At 44.7% G+C, this 18,578-nt stretch overlaps 2 protein-coding genes across 9 annotated transcripts in view; one reads left to right on the top strand and one right to left on the bottom strand.

The window, feature by feature from the left end:
* wdr17 (WD repeat domain 17) overlaps nt 1-5,443 on the top strand; it is a 32,750-nt gene extending 27,307 nt beyond the window's left edge. For all 4 annotated transcript variants that reach the window (XM_023799293.2, XM_023799292.2, XM_023799291.2 and 1 more), the window contains 7 exons: nt 430-541; nt 857-998; nt 1,164-1,266; nt 1,375-1,476; nt 1,833-1,931; nt 2,268-2,451; nt 2,601-5,443. In XM_023799293.2, coding sequence (XP_023655061.1) covers nt 430-541; nt 857-998; nt 1,164-1,266; nt 1,375-1,476; nt 1,833-1,931; nt 2,268-2,451; nt 2,601-2,720 — 862 coding nt within the window. In that variant the 3' untranslated portion in view covers nt 2,721-5,443. The remainder of the gene's footprint in view (nt 1-429; nt 542-856; nt 999-1,163; nt 1,267-1,374; nt 1,477-1,832; nt 1,932-2,267; nt 2,452-2,600) is intronic.
* Nucleotides 5,444-7,024: 1,581 nt separating this feature from the next.
* Nucleotides 7,025-17,158, bottom strand: LOC111837234 (ankyrin repeat and SOCS box protein 5-like). Of its 5 annotated transcripts, none has more exons than XM_023799106.2 (7): nt 16,914-17,158; nt 11,309-11,388; nt 11,024-11,131; nt 10,775-10,925; nt 8,663-8,771; nt 8,285-8,508; nt 7,025-7,822 (listed from the first exon to the last, which is right to left on the bottom strand). In XM_023799106.2, exons 1-7 carry the CDS (start codon nt 17,107-17,109, stop codon nt 7,695-7,697), a joined length of 996 nt encoding a protein of 331 aa, XP_023654874.1. In that variant the 5' UTR covers nt 17,110-17,158; the 3' UTR covers nt 7,025-7,694. The 5 variants fall into 5 exon arrangements, with proteins under 5 accessions (XP_023654874.1, XP_023654871.1, XP_023654872.1 ...); XM_023799103.2 differs by having other exon boundaries at nt 8,285-8,476; nt 8,637-8,771; nt 16,914-17,156; XM_023799104.2 differs by lacking the exon at nt 16,914-17,158 and adding an exon at nt 14,452-14,662 and having other exon boundaries at nt 8,285-8,476; nt 8,637-8,771.
* Nucleotides 17,159-18,578: the final 1,420 nt, after the last annotated feature.

Genomic DNA, 18,578 nt, shown 5'->3' with positions numbered 1-18,578 from the left:
GGCCCATTATTTTTTTCCTTTACCTCCTAATGTAATATCTAAATGACCTTTGTTTACATGTGAATAAGAACATGGCTCATGCTCTTTTCATTTAGCAGGTTAAAAAAGTGGCAGATAGTTTGAGGACAATAGAATCTTTCTGAGAAAAGTTTTTTTTTTTTAAACTGCATGATTACATCAAAGGACTGATTTTTGTGTCTGTAATATTGGTCCGATGCTTTATTTTCAGTTTTTTCTTTCATGAGAATATGCTGTAATATTCAAATATGCATAGTGTCTGCAAACCAGAAGAGGAACCTTTAGTGTAAGACACTACAGAACCTCCAGTGCAATTCAGGGTTTGAATTTCCCTCTCTCACAGTCCTCCCCTCTCTCGTGCTTCTTTTCAGTGGCCGTAACTAATGTGATAACATGTGTCTCCCTGTTCAGGGATCTGGCTGCTGACTTGCTGCGAATGATCCCAGACAACGAGATCCTGTTAGTCAAGCTCTGTGCTTTTTATCCCGGGAGCGCCAGTGAAATCAATGATCTTCGCGAAAAAGTACGGTTTGAAAATAGCCACGTTTTATGGATCTGCTGTACAGCCACGTGGCTTTTACGGAGTTCCACTCCTTTTTTGTTTACCTTTATTGATTTAATGAATGTTTCTTAAATGTTGCGAAGAATTTGAGCTGCCACATGTGAAGAAACTTCAGATAACGTTAAATGAGGTACATTTCGAGGCTGCTGGCATCACAGCCATCAGGAATGTGAATTTTAAACCACCCCCCATGATGACAGAGACCAGCGGTCCTTCTTTCGTTTATGAAGATTGATGCAGCTAAGCAACTCCCCCCCCCCACCTCTGTTCCTCCAGTGCAGTCTACCGTGTTTAGAGGAGTGCAACAACTTGGCCGAGGCCGCCCTCGCAGACGAAGATACCTTCCAAGCTGTGAAGTACCTGCTTCTGAGCTCAGAGCCAGAGAGAGCCCTGCCTGTTGGGCTTGCGTTTGTTAAAGGTGAGTCTGCCTGCTCTGTTTAGGTCCTGCCCCAGCATGCCTTACATACTACGGCAAGCTTTAAGTCACTGATCTTTAAGTCCCTATACTCAGGCGTGTTTCCAGCTTGTGTCTAACATCAACTGTTGCACATCTTTTTTTAATCTCCGTTTTACTCCTTAACAGATCAACTGAGCAGCCCAGACTGGACCTTGGACTCAGTCTACCCCATTCTCGACCTCCTCAGCTACATCCGGACGGACAGGCTTATCCTTCCAAAGTGCAGTGAGTAAGTGCCTGCGTGTGGTGACTCCCCCTGCCCTGAAGGGGGCGGCAGTCCACGGGCCTCGCTCTCCGTGCCCTGGCTCACCTTGCCACACCGGCTCTCTGCTTCCAGGGAGCGCAACCAGCTTCTCATTCTGTGTGGCTACATCGGCGCCCTGCTTGCCGTGCAAAGGCAGTACACCAGCGTCGTACCGGTGCTTTACGAGTACACCAGGTATGTGCAACCGTGGGAATCACCATGGCGAAATCTGTACCGCCTCTCTGGTCTTGGTGATCAGGCCCGTGGGGGCTGTCTCATTCTGTTTTAAGGATAACGTTGTGTTTTGTAAAACTGCAAAGATATAATGGATTTTTATGTGTAACAGACCTATAACATTTTTTTTGTACTAGCATCTCAGCATCACCAGTTCAATGAAACCTAAACGCGTAGTGAATATACTAATGATGTCAGTTCTCTGAAACCAGAAAAGCCTTAGAGCTCTTTCTGGTGGTGAAGGTGTGCCATTGCGCCCCTGGGGTTCCCTTCCCACTCGCTGACCACGTGCTTTCTCACCGCTCCTCCAACCACAGCCAGCTGCTGAAGAGGCGGGAGGTGTCGGTGCCGCTGCAGATCGACCAGCTGTCCGCGGAGTTGGAGGCCTGGAGAGCGTGTACCCAGCCACCTTCCAAGTGGGTGGCTCCTGCCCCGGTGGCCGCGTTACTGCTGCGCTGCTTGGGTGTTACGGCATCAGGGTTCCTTTTCAGTGCTAATGTAGCAATTTGCTATTTACCGAGGGTGAAATCCAAGTAAGGCCTCTTGAAGAAACTGTACAAGGCTTGTGCCTTCAGGGCCAGGCTTGCGGACCATTGCTATGGGGGAAATCAACGTGTCAGCTCAGCCAAAAAGTGTTTTGGATTATAAGAGATTTAACGTAACAGCAGGAGTAGAACAAACAAGCTGTAGCCGGGCTGGTGTTTGCCGCTGCTGTCTGCGGCTGTGCGCTAACGTGGCTTCCTCATGGTCAGATGCCCCGAGGCCATGCTCGACACCCCACCGACCGAGAGCCAGAGGGCGGAGCATGCGCTGCTAATGAGCCGAATTGGGGAGGAGCCACTGAAGGGGATGGAGGGGCCTGACTACGTCACAGGATCCAACCTTCCCAGTCACTCTGATGTCCAGATCTCCTGCTTCACTGGACTCAGGATACAGGTTGGTCTGCGGCCACTGTTGTCCCATTCATCTTTCATTCTTTCATACTTCCAAACACGGATCTTGATAAACTGTACATTCATGGCTAGTGTTCTGGAACGTTCCATTGTCAGCACTTTGGAGACATCCGTTCCATTTGCTTCACACAGGGGCCTGTGTTCTTCCTCGAAGATGGGAAGTCGGCGATCACACTGAACGACGCACTGATGTGGGCGAAAGTGAATCCATTTTCGCCTCTCGGGACTGGGATGCGTCTCAATCCTTTCTGAGCACAGGCACAGACAGTCAGATATAGGCACACGCACACGCACACGCAAACACATGTGCGCAAAAATCGCGCTTGTATCTGTCTTCTCTAGAAGGCAAAGGCTCGGACAGCTTTGGACCGATCCAGGACCAAACTGTCATAGAGCAGAAGCGATTAAATTGTTTATTAAATTGTATATTTGAGTGATTTTGTGACATTTTTAAAACCAAAACACTCATTAGCTTATACACATCAGCTTAATTCTTTATGGAAAATGAGAAAACACAATTTAAATATTGTATATTTAGTTTTTTTTTCAAATATTTGTTGAATATTTAGCAAGTAATACATGAATGTAACATTTTATTGTTTTAATGCTAAAGAATCAATATATTTAATCAAACTCTTGCTGGCCCATTGTAGAGGGGACTGGGAAAGTACAGACCTTCAGTATTACCAGAGTAAACCCTGTTTCCAATGTCGAGGGTGTGTAATTTCAATATTAAAATCTGGAGTTGTGCTGATCTGATTTTAACTGTTTAGAAAGACGTCTCAGTGCTGTTTGTGTGAGCTTGCTTAAAAGTCTTTTAAGAAGTAGGCCTATAGTCAACACTTAACATAGTAGTTCAGGTGCTCACCAGCCAGCAGTGAAACAGGTACATTTCACACCTGTCATTAATGATTCACTCTGCGTTCCATTTACCCTGGAGGTTGGAAGTCAGAGCTGGGAATGACGAAACACCCAATTTAACCGTGTTCAACTACAAGAAGTCGGAAAGCCGTTCAGGAATACCAGTTCTAGCCAAGTTCATTGTTAGCCATGGTTAGCAATACCAATTGATAACAACACACTATGTTTCGCGCATAAAAACAGCATAGCAACATGTCCACAAATAGCAGTTGGACAGTACTGTGTGTATGACCTATTTAATGAGAAACAAATACGACATAAGTGCTAATAAACAATATATAACTACAGCCTTCACTTCTGTTGATGAAAGGTGTAGCCATCTTGAATTCTGAGGTCGGGGTTGTAGAGGTTCCACCAACTTACCAAGTTGGAACTTTGACTTCAGGGGTCGTTCCAGTTGAAATCTCCAACTAGGAATTCGGAATTTTCAGTTCAACACACTATTAGTTACACCTGAAATTCATGGTGAGTTTGCACTCTATCCTACTGTTGGCTCCGGTTGTACTCAAAGCCGTGCACATAGATGAGATCTGGAGCGCTCCCCCTAAGCCTGTGGCCAGGTCTAATTGAACTTGTAACGCTTTTTAATTACTCAAATAACACTGTGAGTTTATGTGATCATTGAATTTACTTGGGGAAGAACATGGCTTGGTGTTCTCCCAGAAAAATCTCGATTCATAAAGCTGTCAGTTTTGCTAGTTTCTGTTGAGCATGGTCAGCGTCCGCCGACTCCGGTTAGCAGAGGAGGACAGCCTCCATGAAGTATGCCAGCTGCTGCGTACTGAGTGCGTTACGCTTTCGCATGTGTTCTGTATATGGCTGTGAACATTACTTTTGTAGAACCAAAACAAAAGAAACGTATAGCAGAGGAGGGAGATTTCAGGTCCAGAGAGTACAAATCCAGACCAAGATTTTGTTCCAACCAACCTGTTGAGTGCTCTGTGACTGTGACTCTTTATACTCATCTGATTGGTTGAAACAAAATCTTGGTCTGGATTTGTACTCTCTGGACCTGAAATCTCCACCTCTGATGTATAGGCTATGAGGTTTATTTACCAATTTGTTATGCTGTATTATTATATATAATTTGGCTGTGCTTTGTTTCTGGGTAAGGGATGGACATAAATGCATATTTTAGCAAGGCAGCTGAAGAAAATAAACTATATTTTTCCACGAGAGAATCAGTATAGATGTTCTGTTTTACCTCGTCACAACAGAGCATCCTTAGTGCTGAAGCTTGTCATTTCTCCCGTTACATGAGTCACTACATTACATGTCAGTGTGAATGACCACTGTCAGCTGGCAAAATTACCTTCAAAACCAGGCCTTCAGTAATGCTACAATGACTAGTATTTGTGTGTGTCGTGTTATTTCCTTAATTTGCCTGTTTTCGTTATTAGTAAATGTGTTGGATCATGGAAGCTGTGCCTTAATCGAATCACACTTTAGAACATCATTTACGTTTTCGAAAACGTTGCCTATAAAAAGAAGGTAAGTATTGATAGACAGCTTCAGGAACACAGAATGTTCCTCTACAAAGATAAAGTATCGGTTCAAGAATACAATGCGTTTCTCATTTTGCACTGTGATATTTATTAATTTGTTAGTGTGTTTATGAATTTATCATTTTATGTGCGAGATGTACGTACATGTAATCAAATTCACTGTAATATACTGCAACAAATTCCTGTTGTCTAAAATTGTTTTTAAAAAATGGATGGGGTATATTTAGCTCAGTTATATGTTAGAGGCTATCCATATTTGCTATTTATCTTTGCAGCAACTTATAACACATTATTAATTTACCAGAATGCAAGCATATCAGGTGTTTCATCAGTGTTTGCCTATTAAAGCATACACATGAAAGCAGAGGAATAGAAGCTGAAGAGTGTATATATCTTTATTTGCACCTCTTTAAATATTAAGCATCTTTCCTTTATCCTTAATGTGTAAGCAAAATTACCTAAATTTTTCAAAAAGTTCCATAGCTTTTTGTACTTTTGTTAATGTTCTGTGGTTTTCAATGACGACAATAAAGACCATTGCTAATCTTTCCTTGGCTCATTACCTGTTTTAAGTGGTAGATGGCGCTGTATACATACATCTTTAGATACGTCATCTTACAGCCTGGGATCTGACTCGGAACAGCTTATACCGCGTCAGCGGTCCATGTCTGTGTGATGAGTAGTAGGTGTCGGACTGATTGTGTTCTGATTAACGGTCGTCTGATTGGTCAATGTTAAATTGCTTTGCGTTTGCATTGAGAACTGGTGTTCTGATTGGTCAGTCACTAATTGGTTGGTGTTTGAATAGCTGGTGTTCGACTAGCTGGTGTTCTATCGATCGGAAGTTTAGGTGTTGTGCTTAGATATTTATTTTGATATTTAGAAATATATATATATATATATATATATATATGTATTTATAGATTATAGCCGACAGGTTAAGCCATAGAGCATTAGTACGAGCAATTTTATAGGGTTCATATATATATATATATATAAATAAAAACAATGTGTATATATGAACTTTTTGGGGGCTTTTAGGGGATTAGTGTCTGTTTGAACGATTATTCGCACTGTTTGTGCATGCACAAGTGACCCATTTTTCTCCGTTAGGGGGTATTTAAACATTTTGTTTTTGGAAAGGCTGTTGGAATATGGCCCACAGCTAGATCCGCGAACCCTCGTTAGGAGCTGATTTTAACCCAACGCATTAATTCTTTGCCCTATATATTTTTGGTTTTTGCATGACGCTTCGCCGTGTTTATGTATACACACAAATAATTAAGGGCCCGTTTTCCGCTTTTGTGTGCATGTTAGATATTTAAAAACGTTTACCGAAAGACTTCTACAGGTTATTGCCTCTTTAAGACTTCTTAGTGTGCTCAGTTTGTTGGCATTTTGTTCGCCTCTTCACAGCATCGTTCTGTGATCATGCACGTAGTGGAATGTATAGTATAACCGCTGAGTACTTTTTATAAGAGGAAATGATCCGTATAATTCAGCCGTAGGATTACGACAGAATGCTCCCATAATTTTTTTTTAAGAAACGGCACATGAGTAAAACGAGCGCCTTCAGTATCAACCCAACGTATATTTTTTAATCGGTTGTCAGTTTATATTTAGGAACAAATTTTAACGCATTGGTTGTAAGATGACAATAAACATTGTGTTAAATCTAGAGTACGCTCTAAAGCTGTGCTTCTCCATTTTCAGCACGTACTCCTTAATGAGGCTTGATTGACATTGTTGATTAAAGTCACGTGATGCATATTTTGCAAGGAAACTGGTCCCGCTGATTTGATTGCTGGTGAAACGGCAACTCCTGAAGGACATATTTAGTGATTTCTTAAATCAGTCCTAGGGGCTAGGTTAATTGTAATTGTAAGTGCTTCTAGCTGTACAAATGACATTCATTGACTTAATGTGCGTAGTTATGTACATCGTTGAGCTTAAGCAATTCACTCTGTTCGCTGAAATTTAAGAGCGAAGCAGGGCTAAAATGAGGTGGTTTTAATGCTGAAAGTCTGTAGGACATGACTCTGTTTACACCTGGTAATGTATTTTGGTTACCACAATCATAAGTGGCAATCCTCAATTTTCAACCTGAACAGAAGGAGAACACGCAAGCCGTGCTTTTATCAAATTTTTAATCTCATGTAGCTATCTAATATATACATGCAGACTTACAACAATATGGGATGAGTAAAAAAAAAAAAGCACAATTAAATGTCCCCCATGTTCCCACATAATGATCTAATGTCAAGGTTTTCAGGACTTCCTGGTTAAAGGGACTCAGATGGTCTGTGTGTGTGTGTGTGACACTGGCTTGGTTTGTTGTGATGTCACTGGCGTGCGTGAACTGACCGTGGTGGCATACGAAATCTTCCAGGAGTGTGCACTAAAAGATGATAGATGTTTGTGTCATATGTGGCTTCTGGGAAACCAAACATGTCAAATGATTCGCGAACAACCCCAGTAACACGCTTAACCACATCTAGCATGTAGCACTGTACAGTGACTGAACACAACTGTATTCACATGCAGATTTGATACTAAAAAGCTCTGGCCGGCTGTTTGGGAGTGAGCATGACTGCTATGACATGCTATATGACTGTTTTATTTTCATCCTTGAACCTCTTATTTTTATTTTTACCCCCAGTGCTTAAATGCATTCTGTATCTTGGTTAACGGTGTATGCTGCATTGCGTACATGGCAGGGTTGAGATGGACTTGTAGCAGATGCACTTCTATGGTCGGGTCACATGGGATGAAGGGGGCGGGGTTTTAGCCGGTGATCATCCTATCTGTACTGCAGGAACTTCTTGAGGAGGGTGGGTAGCTGTAGCTGGGGAATGAGGTGGAGTCGAGAACGGCCGATGCGCTGCCTGATTGCGAGCCGACAGAGCTGGCGCAGAGGGCTGGGCATGGCTACAGAGGGAGGGGGAGGAGACAAGTGGTCAGGCTATGTGGGGCACCAGTGCAGAGCGTATGGGAGCAGGCTGAGCTGTGACGGGAGCCGCAACGCCCCCTAGGTGGCAGGCTGGAACACTGTCTGGAAATAACCTGCCTGCTTGTTTACATGGAGTTTAAGGAGGGGGAGTTTAGGTGTAACAGAAGTGACTGTTTCTCCCCGAAACAGAATGCCACACCACATGACCATTCTGCCCCATATTTACTGAGTGTAGAACAACATAGCCATGCTCTCGACACTGCTGAAAATGCATTAATGTAGTCTTTCTCAAATACTACACAAATACATATTAAACTATTTAAACATGAGTACTTAATTGCGAGAACTTTCAGCTGCCTCAAAACCGTGCTGCGGTCTACCAGAATGATTTAATGTCATGGTGTGGCCGTGGGGAGTTGGGGGGGGGGGTCTGAGCATACCTTCACAGAGGAGGAGCAACCCCTCAGCCAGGCTGCTGGCGGGGGCTGCCTCCACCGGCCTCTTCAGCTCCAGGTTTCGGGAGTTGATGTTAGCACCATATTCTAGCAGTTCCTTCACGATCTCTGGGCAGTCCTTCTGGGCGGCCGCGTGCAGAGGCGTCTCCAGGAACCGCCCCTTCTGCACATTTGCACCTGCATAGCATGGGGGCATCAGGGACCATGCACTTCCCTTATTTTATCTGTTAGTATCTCCTTTCCCTGTAGAACACCCTCATGATCTTTTGGTGTAGAAAAACCCACCTGACGTCACACTCCCCACACTATGCCATCCCTTTGCCCTCTGACCCCTGACCTTTGTCCAGCAGTGTGCGGGTACACTGTAGCTCCCGGGATATGCAGGCTATGTAGAGCGGCGTTCCCAGGTGAGGAATGTCATAGTCGACATCGGCACCCCACGTGATCAGGGCCTCCACGCATGCGCTTCTACCTGGGCGGGGAAGGTGTAGATCATTTACTAAATCTCAATCTCCTGGAATGTTGCTTTACATTGTAGTCCAATATCATACTTTAATATCATACACAGCAAATGTGCCAGTGTTAATTTAACACTGCGTGGTGTTTGTGTCCACACCAATCAGTGTTAATTTAACACTTTAGTGTGCAATGAGTGTTTGATTTTACAGTTTTAATCTTTAATAGTGTTCAATTTACACCATAGGGTGTTATGTGGAGGTGGAGACTCATTGACTTACTTGCCCCATTTTAATATGCACACAGGAAGTCATGAGGATCAGAAGAGCCATCCCAGATTTACACACCATCATGAGACTCCGACCAAAAAGGACCATACAGCTTTTTCTTGTTTTATATTGAAGCTTTGTTGGCTCAGATCTTAGTGCTCTTGAAGATTAGAGAGCTGTGGTCCTGCAAGCTAAACAAACCCTTGCTCTTGGTGGTCTTATAGTATGTTGACACTGAGCCAGAGAAACTCTTGGAGACTTACAAGACAAGTCTCGAGTGGTATATATTTTAATGGTGTGAGGGTATATTTGATTGCCACTTTTGGCCTTGGATGATTGACATTATATGCAGAAAGGTGTTAGGCCAGTTGTGATACCCTTTTCTGTGTAGCTCCTGGTACCGGCCACTCCCCTGTAGACCAATGGTGCTGGATGTATATTTGCATAACATGACACAGTACTGTTTTTGACTTAGATTTTTTTTAATGTGCTGCAATTGTGATGAATTGGGCAAGAGAACAAAAACCACAGAAATAGATCTTGTGGGACTTGCTCTTATGTGCTAGCCAGTGACTAGGTGAGAGGACTTGGCCTCTATGGTTTCCCATAACATTTTCCTCCCAACCATTGCCTTCTCTAGTTAAACAAATCATTTTATTTGTATTCCAAGCCTAGGCTCTCTCTAGGAAAAATATCAGCACCAGACATACCTCAAGAATTGAAGAGATTTCCTTGAAGATACAGCCTAGAAGAACGAATAACAAAATGTGGTGGAGCCTAATATCAGTACCATACCATCATCGATTGTGGTGGGTTTCCACATAATATGCCTTGGTTTCTAAAAATTAAGCTAAATGAAAATCTGAATATTAAATGAGCAAACTGATTTGATTTGTTCTTCTATCCAAAGTTGTGGGATAAAAGCAACGAGGCCAACGCCCATTATATCTCCTTTAAGGGAAATGCACTGCAACCATTAAGAGTTCTCGCCTTTTCTCACCCCTGCTAAATAATTGTTATGCTTCATAATGTGTTTGGTGACTGGTGCCATACATTGTACTCACTTTTATACCACGGGTGGTTGTCAGGGGGGCTTGACTGGTTCTTTCTTATCCTGATTGGAAAAAATCTTATTCATGCTTAAATAAAACATTCACAATGACAGTTTTCAATGTTCTGACTTGCATGAGCACAGTTCTTTGGTTATCAGGAGCTGAGCTGAAGTAAAATTTACATAAAGAGTAAAGGCCATGTTGGTCAGAGACTTGCTCATTATGGTGGGTTAGTAAAACACAGCAGCTGATGCCCAAATGAATTGAAATGAGAGTATGGGGCAGATATGAGCCACTCATTTTGTACCTGTGTCCCACCAATATGGGCTTGCAATCTGCGAGGAAGAGGTGGAGACTGTTTGACCTAACACTCTATGGTGTAAATTGAACACTAAGAGTTAATAAAGATTAACAATGTAAAACCAACCCTCACCGCACACTGTAAAGTGTTAAATGTAACACTGATTGGTGTAGACACATACACACCACTCAGTGTTAATTTAACACTGGCACATTTGCTGTGTATAGCAAAATAACAATATTCATTTTAAATTATATTGGATCTTATTTTGAGATGCAGTGATCTGAATTTGCTGTTCACTTTTGGTGAATCTTAGATCAATTCAGGCTTATTTAGCAACTATTACAAATCGCATATAGGACTACAACTCCCAGCAAGCATAACTGTGTGCACATACCTTTGCTGCTGGCCTCGTGGATGGGCGAAGGCTGGCATGGCTCCGCTTGGGGCTTGGCACCGTGCTCCAGCAGCACCTCTGTGCAGGCCACACTGCCCGTTGAGCAGGCGTTGAACAGCGCCGTCACACCATCAATGGTGGTGGCGTTCACCTGCAAAACGAGGTGTTTATGGTGACATCACCACTGTCCCACTAATGGCTGTACCTTGCAGCACTTAATGTCCCACACGGTCATTGTCAGATACCTACATTGGCACCAGCATCGATTAGTGCCCTTGCGCAGGCCACGTGATCTCCAAGACAGGCTTCGTGTAGAGGGGTCACATGGTCGATGGTGAAAATGTTCGCACTGTAGCCCTGAAAAGTAACACTCACATCAAACTAACAAACATATATAACCTGTTGCTGAACTACTTTTTACAGGGATCCGATCCAAAATTCCATACATCCTCCTACTGAACTACAAATGCCACAGATTCTCTACCCTTGGGAAACTCAATTAACCAGCAGCCCTTGAGATGGAACCCCTCCCACCTGAGACAGCAGAGTCCTCAGAGCCAGGAGACGACCTTGACAGGCAGCCTCATGAAGTGGAGAACGGTCAGCCCATGACCCTGTCAAAGAGCAAATAACATGCTTGAGTCATGATGCACAAAAAAACCTGCCTCCCAACCACTAGGTGGTGCAGTCATGATGTACTGGACTGGTGACTGAATGTTTTTCCAGTTGGATTCCTATAATGCAAAAGTACTGAACGTTAATTTCTTCAAACTTGGAGACTGAAATGGGAGCTGGGAGGATAACATGGATCAAATGTGGGTCTTTGGGGACCCCGGAATGGGAAACACTGCTCTAGTGTCTTTGAAAAAGAAAAACACTAACTGAGTAACTGCATGTTTAATTAACAATGTCCATACTACAGTGGGTGGTGGTAACTATGAGAATGATGGCCATTCATTGTGTGAAAATGCAAACCCCCAGAGCGTTTAAGTGGAGTGGACATGGCTTGCCGGGGATTCCTGCTTTGTTTCCCGTTTTATTCTGGCTGAAGGGTGCTGTTGCGCATCTGAAATGGATTTCAGTAGAGCCACAGTGACAGAGCCGCTTGGGTGACATTAGGCTCTCTGACGCATGACGTTAGAGGCCTGCTCACACTTCACAGGGGAACAGGAGCCTCTTCACACATCTGGCTCTGCAGTCGCCGGGGCAGAGTGATACTTGGCACATGTGCATCTTACATGGTGCCCCATTGCCAGGATAAGTGCATTTTCCAGTGGAACATGCACACCTGGTGCTAAGTAAATGCTACTGGCGAACTCACCGTCCCTTTTTTTTGTAGCAATGAACAACCAGTGGCAACGTGGGGTTTGAGTCCGCTGCTCTGAGCACAAAGCCATGGCATGATTAATGGACGGCATCATTTTCTGATTAATGAATTGGGTTTATGGCGTGTGCTGCTCACAGCCCACAGGAAGATGACTTAAACCAAGGTTTCTCAACCCAGTCCTCGGGGACCACCAGACGGTCCACGTTTTTGCTCTCTCCCAATTGGCAGGGAATTGGGAGAGAGCAAAAACATGGACCGTCTGGTGGTCCCCGAGGACTGGGTTGAGAAACCCTGACTTAAACACTTCCTGGGCACCACGGTGTTCTTTCGAAGTGTGTTCTTAATGCGTAGCAGTGCACCATCCGTACACAAAGCAGGCGCGAGCAGTGACATTCTCAAGAAAAATGGATGCGTCCAGACATATTTCCCTCCCTTTTTTTTTATTTTTCCCAGTCTTTCTGTAATCGGGAGATGCGAGATTTTAAAATGTAGCGTAACCTCACCTTTCCCGCCTGGCTCACGCCCGTCAACGCGATCACCGATATCACATTTCTTTCAGCGTTGGCGCTATTTTTAGAAGAGCCGCGGCTAGAGGCCACAGTCTGTCAGCTCTAAGCTCTTCCCAAAAGCACAGAATGACAAATATAAGAACCCAGGAGGCACGAGTGCAGGCAGTGATGACGAGAGAGCAGGTCTACATACCCAGATCTCCATCTCCCCAGGGAAAGTCCAGCCAGTCACACTGTAACAATCTAAACATGGCCGGCCTGCAAACGGAAGACCCGTCACCTCCCTTCTGCAGCCATCTTTAATACTCCCCCCCCCCCCCCCCCAACACAGTTATAGACATGCTATGCCTCCACAGCAAATAGGAGGTGACAATTTCCTGAGAGATTATGCTGAAAATCCTCAGTCTTTGGGGTCAAGTGTGTTCAGACAGAACCCCCATGTGCGCTGGTCTTATTCACGTCACAGGGTGTCTGCTCTGCTAACTCCTCCCCTGTTGGCTTGGCAAAGTTTATTTTATCTTCTACGGTATGGGACACCTTGGATCGTGGATTTAATTCTGTATACGTACTTGCAGGATGAAGTTAATCATTAAAGCCACGTCCATTTTTGCTTTCATTTGTGCAAAAAGAAAATAATGGAGCGGTTTTAAAGGCACATTTTCTTCCCAGAGCTAAAGGGTGTTCATACTGTTAAAACAACCAAGATAGTTATATGCTCATTGAGTACTTTTTGCACCATTGGCTGCCTAGTTGCTATAGTAACAAAAGTAGTTCCACATTGTGCCCTGGGCTTCTGAACAGAAACTTTAACAGAAATTAACTCCGTTAAGATGATCTAAGCAAAACAGTCAGTAATTGTTCAGGATGAGTGGACTAGACCTCACACAGCCTTTAAACACATGTACACAATTTCTATTGCTGTTCTAAAATGTTACTGTAGCCGTTCTAGGCTCACAATTTTGCTTCTGCGGTTTAGCAACTGGTACAAGGCCAGACTTCCCAGGTTCAGGCAATTTATATTTACACCTGTTGGCTGCCGTGATTTATTTCACTTCCTTAACATTTTATGATCCGGAAGCCGAACACTGTCAGATACTTTACAGAAGAGACTTCGTGCGCGAGCGCGTGTTCATGCATAAACAGCCCTGTGTTGCATGGTGGATCTGTGCATGAAGCTAACTCCGTCCTCCTGCCTCCGTTGATATATTCTTAGCAGGGCACAGTCACCGTCTGCCCGAAAAATGCGTTTGGGATGCAGAATCCCCGACGGGTCAGGATTCGGGTTTCGGTCACATGACCGTATTTACCCGAGCCCCCGCGCCATCTGACCCTTTCACGTGACCATGTGCCACCTGCCTTAAGGGAATATGACTTTCTGCTTTCTTTTTTTCGCCAGTCATGTACAATGCAAATGTACGGAATTCAGAGTTACTATACGATCATGTAGGAGGGAGCTGTCACGCAAATACTGTGGCCCTCTAAAGAAATACAGAAATCTCCTTGCAATTCAACGTGAATTGTGTCGCGAAGCAGCTTTTAGATAAGAAAAACACAGAAAAACATTCCACATAAATCGATGGGTAGCTTTTTACCTTACAGCGACGCTTTGTGGAGCAGATCTGTCTGGGCCGGAACAAATTAACAGGGGGTCCCATCAGCATGGTGCACCCTCCCTGTCTAATGCAGTCTATTCTGCATCACTGTTCATTTTCGCATTCAGGGTGGAACTGTCCGTACAGTCCGCCTGTCCTGTGCTCCGAGTAGGCTCCTTCTGCTAACAAGCATCGCCGAAAGTTGACTGAAACCCGCGATGGGCGCATGCAGACTGTCTGAGGACTGACCTTGGCTCGTTAAGATGCCCCAGCAGGATTTCTTCCTTGCAGGGAAACTCTCCGAGCTGTCAAGCGGCCGTTTTGCCGGCGCCCTCTCTCCACGACTGCTCTCTACACACGGCACCTCGGGCATGTTTACTTCAAGCCTGGTGTCCATGCGGAAACCTCGGCAGAGCTCGGCTCGGCTCGGCACCCCCGCGGATTGGCCGCTCGGCTGTCGCTCTGTACCGATCTCCAGCGAAGCCCGATAACGAAGCTGGCAGGGGCCACCGGGGGAAGGGGGTACAAGGGGTCTATTTATAAATTCGTCTTAGTCCAGTTTAACTTGTAATGACAGCAAATGCGCTTTCATTAAATGTCGTGACGGGAATATTAACGCATCTTTCACCTTTTATCATTAAAATTTGATGGGAGGGGTGCTTTTTATAAACATGATTACCAGCTTAGCATCGCTGAAAGACTTTGCTTTAATATCATGGCATGAATATTAGCGCACCTTCCACATTATGTCATGCTACTCACCTACACGAACGATGTAAAGGCCGGCTTTGTTGCGTTTCATACCTTTACCAGCCATTCCTATGTGCCACATTTACTTGGGCAACAATAGTACTAAAGGCTATTTCGGCTCCGTAACCGCGAGCATCTACCATAAATAGATGTCCTGCATCCTAATGATACACCCAATGAATAAATACGCACCTACAAACTACTGTTGCCCACGAATCTCGGTGTAACGGTCTAAAATTAGTAAGCTGGGTCTCAGTACCCCCGTATGATACGACCGAGCCCCGCTTTTATTTTCCTTTTCATTGTCGTTCACTTTTTCCATGCTATGCGTTGACGCTACAAATAGCCACGAGAGGGGGCTGACTTTCTATTTTAAGGCACAAACAACCTCTAGATAAACAGGCTGCCATGAAACTACGGCCGTGTCTCTTGTTGAATTGTTCCTTTTATTACTTACTACGTTTATTGTAAAACTTTGACGATGTTAGATTGTACTTTGCTAGTTCCAGTGTATTCCAGGGGAGCCATTAGCCTTGAATAAATGAGGCGAGAAGTTATTTTTGTAGATGTCAAATCTGCATTAACTGCAATCTAAATTGCATAAAAGCACAGTGTAATATGTGGTGATTTATGAATCTCTTAAAATGGCTGCTTTCACCTCCCGACTAAAGCTAAACACACATTTTCCAGCTTCCCGTCAAGTCCTGCTTTCTGACGTGGCACACATGCTGCACGTGAGCTGCTCTGTGCCACGTGTGTCTCCTGGCCTCCCTGTCTTCAGCCTTGTACATGTTGGCATCTTGTCCGAATGCAGAGGTACCTCTAAGGGCATGTGCAGTACTGCCTGCTGTTTTATATGGAGTCGCCTTTGTTAATTACCCCAGGTGCTTACGGCCCTTGCTGCAGAATGTGCTTGCGTTGACGGCCCTTGCCGTAAATGTCCCCAAAGTTGTTTGGAATGTGTAAATAAAGTGAGGTCAACAGGATTTTGTCTTCTGCATCACCTAGAGTGATGGACAGTAATCAAAATCACACATGGATGGATGGAAGAGGTAACTAGATATTGTGGACCCCATATCATACTGGGTCACCAACCCCGACCAATTCAACTTTATTTAATTATTTATTTTTGGGGGACCCATAGAATCATCCTACCCCCCCCCAAATACCGTCTGCTGCCTGGCCACACAATGCCCATGAATAAGATGTTGAAAAATAACCTTGTAGCATAAAGGCATCACTAATTGTTAGATACCACTAACAGAGACATTACCAGTTACAGCTGACTGGAACACCGGCATGGCGTGACCTGGGACAGGATGCAGAGGCTGACCTCAGCACGGCCAGTCGCCACAGCCTGATAAAGGCGTGAACACAATGGAAAAATGTCATCGATGTTGCCTGTGTGCAAACACAGGCTGCAGCGCCAAGTCTTTCCACCAAACAAACCCAGTACACTCCATACAAACTGTGTTAAGTTGTACGGGGAAAGGACAAATGGAGAAACACTTAATGAAACCAGAATCAAATGGGGAATCGGCGTATACGAAAGTGTAGTCACGTCTCCCTTCCAGATTAATGCAAGTATATTCTATACGAAGATTGTAAGTCAGTTTTTTTTTTGTCGTGTATAAAGTACATTTTTTGCCAAACAGGATTAAAATGCAGCAGATGTTATGTGCTGTTGAGAATTTGGCGGATGTTTCATGACTATCCCTCTGTGAAGCAGATAATCTGTGCGCGTCAACACTCTTCCTGAGAAACGCGGCACTGAGCTTGGGACCGGGGCGCCCGGGGTCTTTGCCATTGTGACAAGTTGACATCACATCCACAACAGGCAACTTTTGGCGGCGCAGAAATAATGGCGTGCGTTGCTGTCAGACCAAGAATCCTCAACCGTGGAGGCACTGCACCAACAGACCAGGACCCGCCCGAGACGGTGGAGGGGGGGGGATACTCACTGTGCCCTTGACCGAAATCGTAAAACTCCGCTGCAATGCGGGCTGCCTCCTTGCGGTTCCCTTTGACGATGTAGAAGTGCGTCAGGATGTTGAGGCTGATCTTGATAAAGAGCTTGAAGCAGAACAGGGCGAAGATGGTGAGGTAAACATTGGAAAACTGCGATCCGAAGGGCCTACTCTCCAGGATGTCCGTCATATCGCGCCTCGCTGTGAGTGTTTTGGAATGAGGAGTCTGTGGATGTGCTGAGGGGATCATATACCACTGTGCGGAATCCCGCCCCCTCCACCACCCCCCTGCCCGAAGCTGGCAGCTGGCTCCCAGACAGGGGGTGTATGATATAAACCAGCTGTACTTCCGTGCATGGACAACTGCCATGCATTGTACTGGGCTTTGTCACACGGCTGGGGCGGAGGGTGGGGGGGCACATGTTCTTTAAACTGACATGGTTGAGAGTCCTTGTATGCTCAGAGTTATCTGTGCGGAAAGAACAGGTTTGTGCAACCATTGACACTAGCTTTACTGACAAAAAATAATCCTGGAGACAAATTAGCATTTTGAGCCAGTCCATTGTCCTCCTGTAATTGCTGTGTAAACACCAATTACCCGTTTACACTCTCCAAGGGAAGGTATTTGCATTTGCTCACACCCTTCACCTACAGCCCAGAACTCTGACTCACAGAGAAACATTCACAGCAGTGACTTGATTGTGTACCTTATTCACACAAAATGTCCCACACACTGACTAAACTGCAATTACGAAAGAGAAACTGTCACAAAATGTTTTAGAACAAAAATGTGTTTTATTTGTTAAAAAATGAAATGGGGGGAAAAAACAGCCAAACAGACAGAACATTCACAGTCAAATTGAAATACAAATTTATTCATAAAACGCTTTTTACAATTGTCAAAACAAAACAGCTTTACAGAAAAAGAGTTCACTTTGATGGCCAGTGGCAGCTTTACAGTTCCTGAGTGTGCGATTGGGACACTTCATATGGAGCCGGTCACCCACTCCGTCAGCAAACTTGAGTGAACATGCAAACAGTCTGTAATGCATATATATTTTTCCCTATCAATGGTTACTAAGGGTGTTATGTACTTGGTGACTCGTGGTTCATGGTCCCCAACACTGAGTTGGCACATGGTTGTACACTTTCAGACAGCATGTGTTATTTGCACGCTGTACAGACCCAGTAATCCTGGTCCCTACATTTGGCGCAGGTGTACTTGTGACACTTTGCACAGCGAAAGTTGCTGCGATTTTCTGTTGCGTTTCTGCTGTGCCTGACACTGTGTTGTCCATATGGGTAAGGACATTGGCACAGCAGCCTCAGCAGCAACAGCGGCTATAGTAGAAGCAGCAGAAGCCTTTTCTTTCTGCATTTCCTTTTCCTGCATGAATCGCCCTCGGAGTTCCATGGCTAGACGATGCAGAAACCGTCTTCTAGTACCTGTGTACCCCGTACATGCCTTGTAGAGCACACAGGCATTCACTGCCGCCAAGTCCAGCATGTTATAGAACACTGCAACTGGCCACCTGCGTGTTGCTGCTCGTACTATTATTTGCGTGCCATTTGGTCCAAAACATCAACACCACACTGTAAAAAAAGACAGAGAGAAAGAGAGATGAGTATGTCCTTTTTTTCTATCCAAAACAGACATGT

This window comes from Paramormyrops kingsleyae, chromosome 25 (assembly GCF_048594095.1).
Source record: "Paramormyrops kingsleyae isolate MSU_618 chromosome 25, PKINGS_0.4, whole genome shotgun sequence".
Lineage (NCBI taxonomy): Eukaryota > Metazoa > Chordata > Actinopteri > Osteoglossiformes > Mormyridae > Paramormyrops > Paramormyrops kingsleyae.
Note: the sequence above shows the minus strand (reverse complement) of the source record. Positions and strands in the feature narration are given on the sequence as shown.